This window comes from Ptychodera flava, chromosome 12, assembly GCF_041260155.1.
Source record: "Ptychodera flava strain L36383 chromosome 12, AS_Pfla_20210202, whole genome shotgun sequence".
Classification (NCBI taxonomy): domain Eukaryota; kingdom Metazoa; phylum Hemichordata; class Enteropneusta; family Ptychoderidae; genus Ptychodera; species Ptychodera flava.
Genome location: NC_091939.1, coordinates 8,778,247 through 8,798,170, shown reverse-complemented (window position 1 = coordinate 8,798,170; position 19,924 = coordinate 8,778,247). Strand labels below are relative to the sequence as shown.

At 37.3% G+C, this 19,924-nt stretch overlaps 1 protein-coding gene across 1 annotated transcript in view; it reads left to right on the top strand.

The window, feature by feature from the left end:
• LOC139144904 (mitogen-activated protein kinase 1-like) overlaps positions 1-19,760 on the top strand; it is a 44,429-nt gene extending 24,669 nt beyond the window's left edge. Inside the window, exons 2-9 of the mRNA XM_070715731.1 lie at positions 1,458-1,584; positions 3,039-3,094; positions 5,271-5,460; positions 6,123-6,327; positions 8,375-8,533; positions 13,774-13,883; positions 15,008-15,113; positions 16,182-19,760. Coding sequence (XP_070571832.1) covers positions 1,458-1,584; positions 3,039-3,094; positions 5,271-5,460; positions 6,123-6,327; positions 8,375-8,533; positions 13,774-13,883; positions 15,008-15,112 — 952 coding nt within the window. The 3' untranslated portion in view covers position 15,113; positions 16,182-19,760. The remainder of the gene's footprint in view (positions 1-1,457; positions 1,585-3,038; positions 3,095-5,270; positions 5,461-6,122; positions 6,328-8,374; positions 8,534-13,773; positions 13,884-15,007; positions 15,114-16,181) is intronic.
• The last annotated feature ends 164 nt before the right edge of the window (positions 19,761-19,924 follow it).

Below are 19,924 nucleotides of genomic sequence, written 5' to 3'. Positions count from 1 at the left end.
CGGGGGTGTGCGGCCCAAGTAAACCATGAATATTCTTCAAATGCGTTTCATAGTTCTTGTTTTGTTTTTGTTTTGTTTTCTTTCGGGGGGGGGGGGGGGGGAGGTGGCCTTTGATTACATACAATTGTATATGAAAACAATGGCAGTACACATATACGGACAAAAGTCTAATCTTACAGTTGCCACCAGAGAATTTGAAATGTGTCTGGCCATGCTGATGAAAACCCAAACACAAATGTTTTGAAGTTTTCTTTTCTCAGTTGTGAAACAAAAGAACAAGTACATTCGTTGGTCTGCTCATATTCTCAATACCACCTTCTTTTGATTGTCATTCCGTTCTCCAATAAAACCACGATAGACATATTCGAACCCATATAGACATATCTCTCGTCAGACAAAGTCACCTTTGCGATTGTAGATCAATGACATTTATTTCTAGACTTTTAGCCGGTGTTGCCTCTAAAATGAGCTTCATCTGTGGATGTCGAATCGTCAAACAGTGATATTTTGTTAATCTGTTAGGGAATTCTCAGAATCAACATACTACCCACTGGGTATTCTGTTTGGTTTCCATGGAAATCACCGCACTGTAGGTTGCCTGCCATCCAAATTTGCTAGTTTGGCAATAAAATACTAAACCATGATCAACAGATAAAAACTAATAATACACTCAGCTAACAAAATAACAGAAATAAATCTTGTCATGAAATTATCCCAAACAGTATGATCAGCAATCATCAGATATTTTTTGCAAATTTTCATGACATCTATTTCCATCTTTTGAAATTATACAAGGTTGAATAATTAGATAATGAGTCATAAATGACATCATCTATGACAAGAACATGCAAACATCTTGATTTGGTTCTAATTACACTGGGAGATATTGCCATCACAGCCTTTGTATTGCCCAGTGGTGCCCATAGTGAGGATCCCAGGTTAAACTCTTCGATTCTGTTGTCTATATATTGTAATTGTGGGACAAAGTCACTGATTTTGTTGGAATTTCTGCACCAGCCACCGCTGAAAGTAACTGGCTTTGAGTGCACAGTGAGAAATCTTTAAGTGAGAAAGTTGACTCTTTTTATTGAATTTTATTGCAGATAAGTGACCCTTTCACTCCCTGAACCCTGTATGTTGATTCACCCTTGCATTAAAAAAAATGTGGTGGGGTTAAACCATGCTAGTGTGAAAGGGGTCAAAGCATTGTTTAATTTGCACCTTGAAGGGGTAATTGATAAGGTGTTGTCAAAATGAATTGATGGTAAACAATTGTTGACATGAAAGATGTTCAATCCCTGAGATTGTAATTTTGCCTTTTAAATTGTTTGTGTAGTGTACAGTTTTCCTTATCGTAATATGAGCAGTTTCCTTCATGTGCATTATTTATTTTGTTGGGATGTGGTAATGAAGTGATAATTGTTTGACTGACATCTTTCTCCGTTGTTTCTTTTCAGCTCTGCTATTGACAATAAGGCCGGGGAGAAGGTCGCCATCAAAAAGATCAGTCCGTTTGAACACCAGACATACTGCCAGCGAACACTCCGTGAAATCAAGATTTTAACCCGATTTAAACATGAAAATGTGAGTAATCCCCGCTGTCGGCACATTACCATCTCTGGGATATGTCTGTTGGAGAAGCTAGATGCATCATGTATTGGAAAGTCGTGATAGTGGAAAGAATACTGACAATACATTTCAGAAACGCATTAGAAAGATCTTTCACTAGATTTCTTTTCTGTTTGATTTCATGGTGAAATTTACAACAAAATGGTGAAAATCGTATTGAAGGATGTTTGTGTACATGATATTTGGAAATTACAGAAAAAATGAATGCCAACACAAAAGCATCCACCAACACAAATGACCTGTTTCTCGGAAGTAACTTAGTAATCAGCAGCATGGAGATAAATAAGTACTCCTGTTGAGATTGAAAATAAGTATTTCCATTGAAATGCCAAGAATATCTGCATGGAAATTGCAATTTTTATGAGGTTACAAAATCTGTCAGTATTGAATATTTAATCTTGCAAGATGGATTGGTTTCATAGATAGCGCACCTGCTTGCCAGTAGCTAGGGTCAAAGTTCAGCAGCTCCCGCAGATATTCCCAGGTAAACCTGTGTGTAATATTGGCACAGTGGTGTTTGTGAAATAAAGAATAGTGGATACATCTTCATTACACCCTGTATGAAGCAAGCCATTCTGTGGACTGTGGATGTTGTATGCATGTATCTTATTTGCCCCTTTTTTGCCTTTCGTCAATTTGATGCATCCTGGGAAGTAAAAATATTTGATGGGCTGGGTTGTAAAAAAGACTAAACTTTAAATTGGTTTCAGGTTAACTTCTGAAAAAAATCAGAGACCCTTTTTGAGGGTTTGTCAACTTATGGTGAAATCATAAGCCAACCAGTACACCATACAGGAGATGGCATTGAACTGTTGGCAATACGGGAACTAGACATGCTACGTAAATTGAGAGTTGCCAACACCGTCAGTTGTAATTATTGCCTACGTGGTAATATCAGTCAAAAACGAAGAAATCAACTCGTTCAAAGTTGAAACATTGTCTTGAAGGAGGTTATGCATTGACAGAACAACGCCACTCATCCACACACATCCTGTGAACTGTCCGGAACGCATTATATGCAAACGTCGCTTGTGCTGATCTGGTGGTGTTGTTTTGATTACCTATGGCCTCCTTCCAGACAATGTTACAACTTTTGCAGAGTTGATTTCTCTGTGATCCATGGATATTACCACTAGATAGTGTCAGCAACTCCTCAATTTAGAACATTGTCTAGCTGCAGTATTGCCAGTGGTTCAACACAATCCAATGTGCATATATATCATCATCATAGAGTTGAAGGGACAGAGGGTGACTTTGGAAAGATCCTAGTTTTAAATGATTTTGTAATTGTCATACTACAAGGATTTTATCACAATAGTGAGAAACATTTCATTTGAGCTTCCATTCCTTCAAAATGGAAGTTATTTTGTTTGAATGATTGCAACTTCTTCTTCCTTTTACCTTGACAGATTATAAATATTCAAGACATAATCCGAGCAGCCTCCATTGATGCTATGAAAGATGTGTATCCTTTATGATTACGTCATGCTGCCTCTGTCAGATAATCTCATTTCCTATGCCTTCAAGGTCTGATACAGAACGTACTTGATGGCAGTTGACGTCCAAATGACAGAGGTTTTATAGCTTTTGAAAGGCCAAAGATTCCCTCATTTTATCATTCAATGTACTACAATGATGACATTAAAATGAAATGTGTTAAATTTACTCCTGATAATTCTTATTAGACTCATAGCGATTTACTTATCATAACATTGGTTCTTGGTTATTTGTAGCGTCTCCAAACTAAAAATTCCCAAGGGATTTAAAGAAATCCAAGAAATGAAAAAAAACACCAAAATGACCCTAAAATATTTTATGAGCACAACTGCCTTGTGTCTGTATTCCTGCATTAGAAAGACAAACCTGACCATTGGTGGTATTGTCCCATTTAATACTAGTGCAGTTGGAAAAAAAGGATGATTATTCGGTGCAGAACTAGACTTACGTGTGACTTTTCTGTATCATGAGAAACGGTCAATGTAAAATGGAAAGTAAACAATAAAATTCTGTGATGTCACATTAGCTTTCAACAATCATGTTAAGGTAGTGTGTTTCTCGAAAGTGCAACACCTAAACTTTTGCTCAAACTTTCCTCAATAAACCTTTCACCCATTTTCTTGCCAAATCAAGAATGAAAGTCCGGGGGTCACAGGGTTTTCTCTCGACTGCGCGATTGCGCAAATTGCGCATTTCGAGCCATTTTCTGCCCTTAAAAGTTACTGACTTCGCGAAAATTGTGCACAAAACACAGCAAGCAAATACGCCCACATGATGGTGACTCAAACGCATAGTGTAGTGAACTGTGAATTTGCTATTACGGTATTCTATTCAGAATATTCCCCGGAAAGACAAAATATCGCCTGTCATTCAATTTTGGTGATGTACATGTGGAGTGTACGCATCAAAAGAAAACACAGTAAAGGACATAGTTGTGCTTCAGTCTCCATGGATACTAGTGCCATTTTATGGTCATGTTTTGATAGGATATGTTGTTTAATGTCATTAGTAAGCATTAAAAAATACTGCCCCTCAAATGTTGATGAATGGGGCAGAAATTGCCCACTTCAGTGAACATGCAGAGAAAACACTGGGGTCACTATGCAAAGTTGTTTACTAGAGAAACAAATTACCTACATTTATCAATATTTGAAATTCAAAATGGCAGTCATCCCTACAGTAACTCTACGGGGAACAATGAAATTTTTGATTTTCGGAAAAACTAAGATGGTGAAAATCTTTCCTACTCCAAGCGCTTTAAAATGAGCCTCCACATAGCACAAGCAGTAGTACAGAAAAAAATTGAAAACTGTGAGAGTCCGAATATTTGGCCGTGAGGTGCATTCTACCTTGACCGATTCCAGAAAATAAAATAATAATGAAAATATGAATGCACCAAGTGAACCATTGAAAACTGTTCTGGATTCTGAGTAACGAACCAACACCAAGGCGTTTTACTCCCTTGTCGTCTGTGTTCTGACATTTAAGTATGTTCTGCAGTTTAGCACTAGTTTCATATGTGGGCTGTCTTCGATCAGTGGGTGGCCTTTGGCAAACAAGTGTGGGTGGGTTGCGTATCATCAAGAAGTAATATGATAGAGATATGGCTTATTGATTTGGAAATGTTATTATATTCCTTCAGGGAATAGTATTTCATTCCGTCCGTGCCTAAGGGCAAGGGGGGGGGGGGGGGTTTAAACATGTTTCCTGATAGTGCTCTGCTTATGAAATGCAGACTTTTCTATCATTGCCATCACTAGTTTTGGTCCCAAAATCCATGTTATTTTGAATGAAAATCGTCCTAAATTCCTTTTCCAAAACGTTGCAAAATATCAACCCATAAGTATGTCATATATAAATCTTCAGTATGACTGTCTCGACAGCTGCACCAGTCTTGTAGGTATTACTTTTCTTTTGATTTCACGATTGTCATTGCTGAGGGATAATCAGGAAATGAATTTTCACTTTTTTCCACCCTTTCAACCCCATATTCAGTGTGTGGGTCCACCAGTGTGATTGAAACAATAGGGATTGTACCAAAGTCTAATGGTAAAAGGGTTACATGTAAATCGTTATCTTCATTATCAATGACTTTTGTCCACCGTCTTGCAAACCTGTGTGCTTCCTTGACCGTGCTGTCCCAGGTATATTGTCCAGTGTCTCATGGAAACAGATTTGTATAAACTGTTGAAAACACAGCAATTAAGTAATGATCATATCTGTTACTTCCTGTATCAAATATTAAGAGGGCTCAAATATATCCACTCAGCAAATGTACTTCATAGAGATCTTAAACCAAGCAATTTACTGCTGAACACAACCTGTGATCTTAAGGTAAGTCAGCTCTCTACTCTCAGATGGCTTTTGTGTCAAGACTGGAGAATGCTGATATCCGATCTTGTGTCAAGCCTATGCTGCTATATTCTTTTAGCAGGTTAGACTTTACAGAAGATTGTTTGTTTCCTTAAAGTTCAGTGATATTTTGTAGCACGTTGTACAGTATTAAAGTTCACCTTTTCAAGATAACGATGTTGATCATATACTCTTGTACTTCCCTGTATTTTCCACCACGTGTTTCTTCAACCAAAGATATCTTTAACCCTTTTGCAGCCATACAGTATACTATGATTAAGCAAATTGATGAAAAAGTGCCATATGTGATACTTAATGGTAGGTTCCATCCTCAGCTGAGCAATGAGGGATTTCATTCCGGGCAGCCTACAGATTTCTGTTCTGTTGCGGGCCATTATCGCCTGCATCGTGTCTGTTTTCTTGAGTGGATTGGAAATCCCTCTGAACCTGAGAAGTAGTCATTACCGGACCACAAACATCCCAAACCAGAAATTGAATCATAGCAAGGGCAAATAAACTGAGAGGGTTGAAGAAATCATCACAAATCAACATGTGGAGATTTCAAAGAGTGAACAATTTTGCAAAACTGTTACTTATTGGTACTGATGCGGCTCTTTTTTTCCATTTGCATTATATTTTCACAGATATGTGATTTTGGTCTTGCAAGAATAGCGGATCCCAACCATGACCACACTGGTTTTCTCACAGAGTATGTAGCAACCAGGTGGTACCGAGCACCGGAGATCATGTTGAATTCCAAAGGCTACACCAAGTCCATCGACATCTGGTCCGTTGGCTGCATCCTTGCCGAGATGCTTTCCAACAAGCCAATTTTCCCAGGAAAGCACTGTATCCCTTGGTCTTTGCTGTGAGACTTGTTGCATTACTTTGTGTATGTGTTGATGTGAATGTTTAATGTATTCTAGTATGTGTTGGTTGTTGCATATGTATGTATGTTTGAATTATACTGTTTGTGTATATGTCTAGTTTGTAGGGGTATTTATTAGCTTTAAAGTTTGTGGGTAACATCCACCGTAGTCAATAGCAACAGTGCCGTTTTTGGTCAGGTGTTCGCTTGTCCTTGCTTTAATGGATGCTTTGGCCCCGTGCCAAACATCTCAGTCTTCTATAGAACTGCATGGAATAAGTTGTCTGATTGTGTCAGGGTGTGGTCTGTCCACGTACCGGGGTAGATTTCCTGAGAATTGATGGATTAGGAAAGCATAAAAAAGAGGAAAAAAAAAAACTGTAGGCAGTTGTCCACCCTGCTCATCCTCTAAAATAATGGGGAAAGAATTAATTTTAAGATCCTCTGGCAATGGACAGTTCACTTTAATCTCATTGTTTTGTAAGCATCGGTGGGATACTGAGTTTATGGCTTTTAGAAAGAAGCATTTCCGTGGTATTACTGTAACCTAAGAACGTTATCAACGTGAGTTTTAGAATGATCATGATGTATTTTACGTTATGTCGCACAACTATCATTGCCTCGTAGCATGGGATTAAACATCAAGGAAAAAATCCAGAAATCCAAATTTTTTCTCCAGGTGCATCAACATCTCTTGCGTATCTTTACATGCTTGGCATTATGCTATCATGTTTTGACTTGATGGCCTTTACACAGTTAACCTTATTCTTTGTAAGCTGTTTTCCCATTGCACAGAAAGCAGAATGACAGATAGATTAATCTTGTGTGATTACTGAAAAGAATCATCAGTTTGTAATTTATTTGTAACCCTGTATTTGTGTCCTGTTGTCGCCATGGTAGCCTGTTAAGATAGTCCATGCCTCAAAACTGAAAGACTTAAACTTTTGTTCAAACTTCTCTCCTGCAGAGTTTCAACCATTCTCTTTCAAAATCAAGGATAAAAATGGGGAAAGGGTGGAGGAGGTGTCACCATGCAAGTGTTGGTACTAGTGACACAAATTACCTAATGTTGAACAATATTTGAGATTCAAAATGGCCGTCATCCCTGTATTAATCATCTCTATGGGGAAAATTAAATTTCTCATTTTCGCAAAACTAAACCGGTCAAAACTTTATTTACTCAATAACATTCAAAATTAGTCCTCACAGGTGGTAGACCAAAAGAATATTGTAAAAGTTTTAACATCCAAATATCTGTTCCTGATGCGTGTTCTGCCTTAATACAATGATTTGCAATTTCACTGGCACGACTGTTTCATCAGACTTCCTGCAAGGAAATACTTAGGCCAACGTGCATCAATTCAGAAGGTTATATCTGATTTGTACATAATCATTATTTACAACAAGTTAAGGAGTCTGAAACCAAGGCTAATATACAACTGATTGGCTGTTTGGCAATGGATCAATAATGACAATGATATTCAGCCAACATTCAGCAGATATACTTCAGATTACTTTTTCAAAATGTTCAGCAATACAGTGATATTAGGGTTGCTTTCAGTGTAATAACTTATCAAAGCAATGATGCACATTTGAGTTGGAAACGTTGAAGTTCTGTCCTTGGTGTCACTTAGTGCCCATCAATGTCATTCCAACTAAAAAATAATATCACTTAATAGCATCGGAAATGGATCATGTGTGAATGTCATCCAAAATGGGTTTTCAAAATCATGATCAGATACAGCTTATATAGTTTTAATGGAAACTGGAGTGATGGGTTTCTGTCTGGCGTCTGTGTCTGTGTGGGTCTACGTGTCCTAATGTATGCATAAAATGCATCCCGTCCTAAAATCTATGTAATGTTTCTGCCATTATACAAAACCAGTCAGATTGACACAGTGAGTCACGTGTTGAAAAAAGAAAACTTTTATTTCATCAGGAAGCCTCTTTGATTCCATGAAAAAGTATTTTTTTTTTGAATCTCTAGCATTGTTATTTGATGTTTTCCTTGACTGGCACACCTCATAGATCTGGATCAGTTGAATCACATCCTGAGTGTGCTGGGTTCTCCAACTGCCGAAGATCTCACATGTATAATCAATGACAAGGCCCGGGGCTACCTACAGTCTTTGCCGCTCAAACCCAAAGTACCCTGGACCAGACTGTACCCAAGGGCTGACCCCAAAGGTAAGAGACACAGGGATATAGGGAATCTTCGGCCCAGTGGGAGTTTGTTGGTGTCAACGCTGTAATGAATATTTTCAGACCTTACTTCCACTGTCACCCAAATCCTCTCCAAGTTTATGGTTGTAGACTTTCCTCTTTCCCTCTGCCTAGTGAGATGCCAAACTTTGGTAGCAATTTGTTGCAATTGTAGGAATAGCTTATATTTTTATCAACAGCTTCATTTTACATATCCTAGTTTATGGATTATGAGAACTGATCATAAAATTTGACAAGTAAATTAAGAGCACATATCTACTATGACTGGACATCTCCACTTCATTGAAAAAAAATTCATCAAACAAACTTGTAGGACAGTAAATTTAGATAACCTTCAACCAAACAGGTTACAACACAATTCATGAGAAAACTTTTTCTTGGAAATTCTTCATTTGTATGATTTAGCAAAGTGGACAGACAAGGACAGCCTACAGTGAAAGTGTTAAGTGTGCGTGCTGCACTAGAATTGTATGTGTCACTGAAAATGTGTGTTTACCTAAGGCTATTCAGATACTTCATAATTGCATATTTAACCCTTTGAGCACCAAAGTTGATTTTTGTCACCTTTATGAAATATAGCCCTGTCAGTTTTTTGAGATTTTTGCCAAAATTTGATAGAAATCTGTCGCCAATGAAATGTGATATCCGTGTGGTCCAAACTTATCATATAAAAATTACAGAAAAATTCATAAAAATTGGTAAAATGTTGCGTTAAATTTTTTTTTTGATGGGAAAAAATTACAGTACTCAAAGGGTTAAATGAAGTGTTTACCCTGAACTAGACAGAAGTCACTAAAGTAAACTGCCTAATAAGTGGATTTAGAACTAGAAAATAGCACAGGTATTTCTGTGTGTTTTAACTTGACCATAAAGTTTGGAAGATTTTTCTTGTCAGTGTTGGCACTCATGGCAGGTCTAATAAACGTTAGAAAGAACAAGACACAATTTGTGATCAGTATTTTGATAAGAACTATTATACATCTGCTATCTATTGAAATCTTTATCACCAGTTTCATGATGTAAAATGTAATAAATCAGACTGATACAGATTGAAGTTCTTTAGTGCATTTATGTCACTAAGCTGAATCTAATCCGGTTATGAGCTCCCTAATATCATATTGCTTTGACCTGTGACTTTCAGTTAGCCAAATCAGGTCAGGTAATGGCCTGTAACTGGAGCCATGACCTCTGACCTCTAGTGAGCCAAATCAGATCAGTTTCTGGCTTGTAATTGTAGCCATGACCTGTAACAATTTTAAGATGTAACTGAACTTCATATAACAGAGTTCGTTCAAAACGCTGTCATGTAGAAAGTTAATATGAAATGCATGTGTCTATTTTGCTTATTGAAGATCGTCTCAGCCGGAGTTCCTTTGAAGAAAGAAAATTTTGAAAAATGAAATGCTATTCTTTTTGCACTGTCTGCAATTTTGATTGTTTGTGTTCATGAATTTTGACAGATATATCCACTGGTATTGTGACGGATATATTTTGTAAAACAAGATAGATTACAAATATTAGATTGTCACTCTGAAAGATTGTAAATTGAGGTATCAACTACCTTTAAATTAGTTCTCTCCCTGTGTATGGTGAACAAAAACAGACTTCTCACCATGTAAACTGTCACAGGCTGGTGATATAAAGCCAGTGCTATCATTAAAACCTTTCAGAACAGTTAGCGCATAAATTAAGGAAATGAAATCAGAGAAAGTTGGCTGATAATTTTACACCACTTGTGCCAACCCTGAGGATGTTAACTGTTGGTGTTGCAAAATCATGGATTGGTATATACACTATGTAAGGCCTAGTGTGTACGTGACCAAGGATAAAATTAAAGATAAAAGTTTGTTATAATTAGAAAGGTTTATTTAATTGTTAAAACTAATACCATATTGACCAATGCGTGATAAAGGATTATGGTCAAATACAAAATACAGGGAGTTGCTAATATTATTTTACTTTCGATGTATTTCTCAGGATTGCTATTTTGTAAATCTCAGTTTCCTTTTCTATGTTCCAGAAATCAATTTCAAATGCTTGGTGTGCAACTTGCCAACACAATCTGTATGTATGTCAGCTATAGTGTAAATGTTGTCAACTGAATTTTAGTGTTGACTAGAATTCTTTCGTTGACGTACGCATCATGAATGGTGCACAGTGCATTGTGTGAGCAACGCTAGTGCTCTGCATTTTGACGTTCTTCAGTTAGAAGCATAAGAAAGTGAATTTATTTTGTAGAACAAACGTAATGAAAATATCTTCAAAGGTTACGGCACCATCCCTGGAAGCGTAGCAGAAACAACTCCATAAAGTGATTAATTTCCATTTAACGTCCCCTACATTGAATGAAATTGCAGTGTTTCTGAAGAGCAGGTTGAGCAAACTTTGCCATTTAGAGGGATGACTTCCCACACAGAATGACTTAGTGATGGCTTGTTGAATCAGCCTCATCTATAACATGGTTGATTTTATTCAGTGATCTAATTATTGCCGCAGTGTTTGGGACATTCAGTCTGATTTCCAAATGTCACAGCACTTCCTGCAAAAAAACGTTATCTGATAGATGTTCAGTTTGCCAACCCCCAGGAGGCGGGAGAGGCTTTGTTGGAACTTTTTTGCTGGAGAAGATAAAAGAATTCATAAATATCAATTGACTGATCGAGGCAAATTTTTTGATTAAGAAGAATGGCTGCCGCTTTGATGATTGACTCTCCAACCTCTGCGTCCCCTGTTTCTGTGTGCATCGGCCCAAAGTTGCAATTCGCAACAATGGGGTAAAACCAACTTTACAGTGTTGACAGGGTGAAAGTTTTCTATGACATCACAATCGTTCTTGAATTGTTCCTTGCTGAACAAAATTTGTTCAGCTCTTTGACAGATATTTCAAATTTCTCTGTATTTCTGTAAAGCAATTGTTCTGTCATCTTCCTTTCTGAAAAAAAGGCGTTTCTGTCGCAGTATTTGTAATAACATGTAATATCTGTCTTCAGTCAATCTTTTGAAATAACAATTTCTTGCTGTAAATGAAGTACAATTGATATTTTTAATTTTCCGTCAAATGTAAGAAGGTGTAATACTCTTTCTGTTTTCATCCACTATTCATGCTAGTTCTTTGTGTAATGTGTCATTGATAAGTACAATTTTATGGAAATTCTCTCCCCAGCTGTTTCCTCTATTGCTGCCACCCCCACCCATCATATGATAATACTCTGAGCCCTCTGTGGAAGGCACATAGGTTATTCATATATTTGGTTTTAAATATGTATAGCATTTATTACAAAGGGTAACCTAGTTTGCTTTTAAACGTGTGTTAAGAGTCACATGTCCAGCTTTCTATATGAATATTTGATGCAGTTTTGCAGAACATGTACGAAAAACCGACTATAATTTAAAAAAAAAAATGAAATTGTCGGCTACAGTCAATGCAGTGTATGCAATCCAAAAGGAGGCAACAAACTCCTAATCTTTGTCAACGATATTTATCGGAGAAATTAAAAATCAAGCATCTTGTTTGTGGGGAAAAACTTTGCTTGAGCAAATTTAGAATTTGCTGGTCAAGACTACTCATACACTTGTATTGATGTTGTGTGATGTACAGAATATGTTTTTTGAAGGGCGGATATTTCGTAAGAGGCTGATAAAAGGTTTTGGGGATGAAAGAGTTGTGTGTGGGAGAAACTAGACAGGTGAGAAGGAGACTATATGGGATTGATAGAAGTGTTGTTTTTGAAATAATCCTTTGCAGTACAGCTCTCTCTGAAATGCCACTTCGATGTTAGAGTGCAGATTCCGAGAAATTCAAGAACACCCAGTACTTGGTACAATTTTGTAGATGATTTGTGAATTTAGGAAGTTTCAATTGGTTGCAATTGGAAACAGAAAATGAGAATGTGGCGCTGATTTCATGAAAGTCATATTTTGTCATGGAAGCCCAGGCAAATCGTATCTCTCATCTCATTGTGCCGTTTGATTTCAATTACATTGCGCAGGGTTAACACAGCAACCTGCCGTACATATATTCTCTGCCTGCGATGTATTTTATTATGAATTAGATATCTAGGTAAAGGCAGGGAAGGCACGGCATGTGAGAAATTGGGTCCCTGGAACAGCCGCCGGGAGGAGACAGCTGAAAAAGTGGCGGTGCAATTTCTCCGTATTTGATTTCAATGTAGAGACAGGATGCCTGGCCTTCTGACGTGGCATTAGCACGTTGAAATGCGTCAGTGATCTCATTGTTGGTTTAGGTGAACTCATACAATATAGAAGCAGAACAATACAAAGTGGAAAATTTGATTTTATCTACCATGAACCACTGGAATATTTGTTCTCCCTTCACTGATGGAATGCTCTCATAGAAATATTGTGTTCTTTTTATGAAATGCATAGCTTAGTGTGTTGACAAATGAAAGGAAGTGCTCAGTAGAATTTTGTGTATTTTTTAGGCAGAAACATTTTTTTTGTATGATATATGAATATTCACTGTTGATTATCTCATCAGCTTGCAACCTTACGAGATATGCATCTATACTATTTCCATAAATGAACAATAACATGGTTTATATCAAGTTTGCCTACACAGTCACTTTAAAAAAATGAAAAATAAATAATAACACTATTCAAGCATAAAACTGGATTAGATATTACAGGTGTACATTTCTCTACCCAGCTCAGTATATCATTGACCTAACTCATCCAGTAAGCTAACCGTCCCCACGGAATCTCAACCATGGTCCATTGACATGAGATTTAGGGACATGCCTACAGGCTTTAGAATGCAGTAATCTATTTCACACATGCGTAAGCAAACACGCCAGGTAGAGATTTCAAATGGCATCCTTTGTTTGGGCTAGGTTTCATGTGACGTGGTGCGTGTTAGCTGCGAGTAGATGCAAAGAGACTATCAAACGTATGTCATGCCAGTATTCAAATGCATTGTTTGTAGTTTTAGTTTCTGGTTAAGCCGTGTTGTGTACTTTGCCAAAGAAAAGACAGCTGTCATCTTTTTTTTGAACAATTATTATTGAAATGTACAAACCATGCATTAAGCAGATTCATGCATGTAAATCAGGGTCAAAGGTTACTGGGTACACTTCTTGATTTTGATATCTGTGTGAAGGTGGTAAAAAGTTCAACTACATTAGTGATACATTATTTAAATCATGTATCTTCTATTAACTTTAGTGTAAATTCTTTTTCTCTTTCAGCCCAAGATCTGTTAGATAAAATGTTGACCTTCAACCCACACAAGAGGATCACCGTTGAGGAGTCACTTGCTCACCCCTATCTAGAACAATATTATGACCCTGCTGATGAGGTAAGTGCTCACCCCTGCCTAGAACAATAGAATGACCCTGCCGATGAAGTACGTCTCTTCCGGCTATTATGCAAAATTTTGTCCATGCTTTCTGTGAAAAGGAAGTTTCTTCTGTCTGTATGTACAAGCACATAGCTTTCAAATTGATCACTGATGCCGGGTTTTACTGATAGATTTGCTTGAAAGCAGATCTAGCTGTGCATTGCGATGAAAAGACCGTGTTTCTGTGTTTGCCAAACGTGTACTTCAGGCAGGTTTTTTGTTGTATAACAGCCAGCCTTTGGGGTCAGAGTGACAGGAGAAGTTATAAAAGGGGTATAGTCACCATTGCTTACAGAGTGCATTGATTCTCTGCATGATCACAAAATCTCAAAAGAGCCTGAAGTTTAGAAGATTTGCTTGTGATTCATCTCAGTCCCTAGTTTATTTGTCAAGAAGTTGTGCCATGGTATAAAACAATACATTTACAAACCTTGTCAAGTTGTAAATGTATTCAATCCACACACCTGCATATTTCCCTGAACAAAGAGGCAGTTGTATTGTCAGAAACAACCGTGTTCTATCAAAGTTCAGTTCTGACAGTGGTTGAGTTATTTCTTTCCAGCAATCAGACTGCTTTAATCAATAGTTTAAAGTCCAGTACTGAAAATTTTCTGTCTCATTGTGCTCTGTTTTTTGTTCCAAATCTGGATGAAAAGAATGAAACCCTTATATTATTATTATATTATTAACATTTCTTTAAAAACGCACTAGACATACGTCACAGTGTGCTGTACAGAACACGCAATGGATATGAAAAATTTACAAAATACTTCACGCAAATGGCAGGGATTGATTCAACCCTTGAATGAACCACTGATCTTCATTTTGGAGTTTTATTGTTTTCACCGTCAACCCAGCTTGTTGTCATCCAGTGCAACCATTTTATCTATGGTAACTGCGGTACATCCTGTTGTTTTTCTGTGTAATAGTTCAACCTATCTGTAGGGTGGGGATGGGTTAGAATTAGCAAGGTAGCTCAAATGACAGATTGTTGCTGCCCTGGCTCAGGGCCAGGCCTCGCTACAGACATGAGGAGCTCTAGTATCTCTGGAATTGTCAATGTTTCACCTTTCTTCAAACAGCCTGTCGCAGAGGAACCATTTGACTTTGAGTGTGAGTTAGATGATCTGCCCAAGGAGAAGCTTAAGGAGATGATATTCAACGAAACCATGTGTTTTAAAGGCTAAGGTAAGTAAGTGCACGTGGGCTTGATTTCCCATTAAAAGCAGAGTGGGCACTGTCAAGTAGCCAAGCATATATCTCCATAAGGGGTGTCAGGATCGTTTGTATTAAAGAGTGAGGGCGCTTTTCAAAGAAATGCTTTCTTAGCTGGTCTTCGTAGGCAAATAAGATTTGTATCTTTTTTTAGTCGACAAATATTAGTCGACAAATATTTTGGACAGGGATTGTATCAGATGCACATACATTGTGAATCCTGTCCTCATGGACATTGCAGTTACAACACTTTTCTATAATACTCTAGATCTTCCAAGCTGACATTAATAGGTTGAATAGAGTTGTACCTTTCTGTAGAGGACACAAGCCGTTTTCAGTGTTAATGCCTGTGAAAAAAGACAGGCTTCACTTGTATTGTCTTGCATGAATTGGCCAAATTTGAAGTCCAGTGGAAACTGTAATCACTACAGATTAGAGATCTCGAAAAATGACTTTCTTTGCATGAGACATTAGAGGGTTCGGAAAAGTACCTCAGAGGTACTTTTTAGCTCATATTTGGTATGTATATAAATACCAAAAAGAGCTTATATGGTGAGTCGTTGGCATCTGTACGGCTGTATGTATGTATGTGCATATGTATGTATGTATGTATGTATGTGTGTATGTGTGTATGTATGTGCGGATGTATGTCCGTCACACTCAAAAACTCCCAAACATCCACACCTACCATCTTAGTATTTTTCACATTGATTCCCAAAGAAGACTCACAGGGTACTGGTCAATAATGTTTAAATGATCAATCATTTCAATATATTATGTAGCGTAAAAAATTTGTATAACTGTAACACTGCTGAAGTTGAGTGAATTCAAACTTCTGCATGTTTGGTAAATAAAGAGACTTCACATCCATTGATGGACTGAAACTTCCAACCCTACGTGTGGGCAAGTGCGTTTCATATCTAAGATATCAGCATGCCTGTCCAGAATAGTGAGACAAGTGATGCCTGTCCAGAATAGTGAGACAAGTGTTATTTGGAGCCTTAGATTTGTAATTCGTTGCCATGTTTTCTCTCTCTGCAGTGTCAACGACATTTTTGATGGTAGAGCATGTAGTTGCTGATGATAGAGAAATCCGAGAAGAAAGCATCGATTCTCTGTTGCTACCAAAAGAAGACAGAGAACTTTCTATAACCCTAGAAGTGATCTTATTTATATTTAGCGAAAAAAAAAGAGAAGAAGAAGAAAGAAAAAACAAACTTTTAGAATAATCAGAAATATATGTACGGTGTAATGTGCTGTATTTACACATATTTTTTTGACAAAGTCTTGAATTTCATGAATGCGCAGGAGAGGTGTTTAGTAGAGAGTGAACGCTTGTAATCCAAGTCTGAGCAAAATTGACTTCTATACTCTTGGGATTTCGTTTGTTTTGTTATTCGTTCTTAGAGAGTGGAATTGTGAACATAGTGGCGTGTGTATTGTGCCATGTCTTCATCACATTGGCTTTGGCAGGGGAATTCGACTGTTGTCCAGTCGGTGGTTTTGATGTACTGTTGCCAAGTTGCCCTGGGAAAGGTTTTGTGGAACGAAGGGTCGGTTCAACAATGATGCGTGTTTGTGGACAGACCTGTGCGATGCAAGAGGTATCAGTCACTTGAGGGCGCTGTGTATGCTCATGTGAGAAAACTCTCAGTTGATCTCTTGACGTTGCCGTGTGTATTCCTCTCTATGACATGGATAGCATGGCAGTTCTGACCCTGATCATGTTTGTAATTACATTGCCATAAAAAGTTATTAATCAAATGTGCCTGCAAAAAAAGTTTAGTGTATAGAGTAGTATGTTTGATGCTGATTGGAAACATTTTCGGGGCTTATTTGTGAAGAATGTAGTGAAGTCGCCCCACATATTTAGTTATATCTGAACTCCGACCCCTATTTGCATAACAAGGGTTGGTATATTGTTAGATAGGTCCAGTATGGCATACTGTAAAAAAATAGAAATTCGTATTTTGTGTGTTCTACATGTAAGGCAGTGTTAAAGCCCATTAGCCGTCTTTTTGCATTTTGTCTACCAACAATAATATCATCCAGTTTTTCCAGAGATGTTTTGAATTCCCCTTATTATTAATCCATACTACACTGTCCTTGAGAATGTCACAGTTTCAATCTGTGGGGACCGATTTGGTTGATTAAATTCAGGTGCTTGTCAGACGTATATATGCACCAGCCATATTTGAGTTGCAACTCAAAAAAAAATATTAAGTTGTTAAAATCCAAGTTATGCGTTCATTGGAGTGTCTGTGGTCACAGTTCAATAAGCACTTTTACATAAGTTGCATTTGATTTCAAACCATCTCCTTGAAAAAAATAAATGCAAGAAGATACTGCTAATGGGACTTTCAAGTCATGTTTGCTTGGAATTGAAAGCAGCAAATCAGAGAAATCTTTGGATGCCTCGACTCTGATCATGCAGGGGAATCACAGCAAACAAGAGATGACTAAATCCCCGCTCCGTCTTAATCACGGAGTGGAGAGTGTGTATATGAATGATTTTAAGGCTTTGTCCATCTGAAGAGTGGGCAACAAAAATGACAGCGATGTCATCGACAATTGAATGAAAAATGCATCCATGTACCTGAAATTACTAAAGTCATTTATGATAAGTGGTTTTTACCTCAAGACTTGTTTCAGTGAGTGTGTAAAAATTTCCAAATTTTTTGGACTTGGGAAGGTCTTTTCCATGTATCTGTTGTATGTTTGATTCCGTTTCCTAGCTCTCTGTAAACTCCAGAACTTGTATTTTTAGTATGACATTGAAGTGTAGTTTTTGTCTATTGTGAAGTGGGAATATTAATCGATAATGATAGTAATGGAATCAATCAAGTGAATTTAAATTTTGTGCACGTTCTTTGTGCATATAATGTACGAGAATGTAGACATGAGGAAAGCTTCCTGTAAAGTTTTGATAGAAAGCCTGAAAGTGAGTACAGGAGTTGAGGTGAGTTAAGCAGAGTTCATTCAAGACTGAGCAGTACTGGGAGTTTCCACGACCAAAGGTATCCTTTGCTCTCTTTATTTCCTTTGTCCAGTGGTCAGTACATGGTCCAATGAGTCACCAGCAGGAAATGATGTTACTGTTGTGTAAAGGGCCCACTGCTACTTGAACCACAAAGTAATCAAATGATTATCGTAATTTTGCAGGGGCAGATTTCTCCCGTTTTCGTTCTAAAGATATCCCTAATGAAATTCCAGTGATGAAACTTTCATAGAAATTGACTATAGACGCTTCTGCGCAAGATTTTTTCTGAAAAAATTTACACGCTCTCAATTTTTTGTCCAGGAGTCTTTTTTCTCTTTTCTCAAGCTCTGTTCAAAGGAAATGTGGTGACCGTGTTATCTTTAGCCGTGTTCAGCACTGGCAAATAACCAAGCAAGAAAATTGCTCTTTTTCCTGAAGGAAAACTTGTGTAAAACAAGTGCAATTTTACTGTTTCAGTTGATTGAGTCCTGTACAATTTATCTACTTTCTGAAAAAAAAAGATATTTTCTTGCAAAATGATCACTAATAATAAGCAAGCTTAATGCTGATTTGCTGTAGTATATGTATGTATATTGTAAAATTTTTGATCGGTGTATTTAGTTTGTACCTAGTGAGGTTTGCCTGTGTGCCGAATGTGCAACATGGCGTATGCGCCCCCTAGAGGCCAGATAATAAATATGTTTGTATTAACAAGACAAAATATGTACATTGTTTGTGCAAGCAATGTAATATGGCAAGCCACTCAGATGTGGGTTTCGACCATGGTCTTTTCATTGTCATTCTACTTGAGACTCGTTTGTGTATTCAATACAATATTACATATATTGTTCCTCAAAATATCTTTTCACACACTGGGGGTCTTTCCCAAGCTGATGAAACTGAAGTTGATCATGGGGAAAGAACGCCAAGATCTGGGTGTCTTGTTCATTTCATAACTCTCTTTTGAAGCAATGAAATCATGGAAGCTTTTTCTTCTCTGTAACAAGAAATGGAAATTTTTGCAAGTTAGCACTTGCTTGGCAACATAACATATAAATTTCTGAAATTAATTTTTTTCGAAGTCTTTCTCATGGGAAATATGAATTTCACTCCAGCTTCTGTGTGTTAAGTAATCTTACCAACAATCACCCATTTTCAGATTTTACCACAAGTGGGAATTCATTAGCCATCGCTTCCAAAGCACAATGTCTGTGTCACTTAAGCCATTAAACTTGCACAGAAAAACACCTCTGATAGTTATGAAAATGTCGGCTGAGGTTCACAATCCCCCGTTTGTTCTATTACATGGGTCCAACCATACCATTTTAAACCACAGGGTCAAACAATATTTGGTGGCTAAACGGGGGTTAATATCTAGTATGCTTATATAAATGCAAATCTGAGAATCAAAAGAAATGTAGGAATTGCGGTATGTAATACTCTTTTGTAGTTTTCAAAGAGGAGTTGAATTTTTGACATAACGATAAAAACGCCATGCTTCCAGATTGAAATCTGAAACGGTATTTAATCCAAAATGCTGAATTGCTATTACTGTATGTTTCATAGTTGTTCACATTGACATTCACACACACTGAAGAAAAAAAAGAATAATTGAAATAAACTATTTCATTTTTATCAAATGTGTAAGTTTTTGTCTCATCAATATATAGTTGTGAGTGAGTGTGTATCGAGAAATTTGCATTCATTCGACACTGCATTATTCATAGTCACATTATTATGTTAGTATTAGGCCAATATAACCCAGCGAGTAAGGGGACTGGATTCACAAATGATGGTGAGTTGA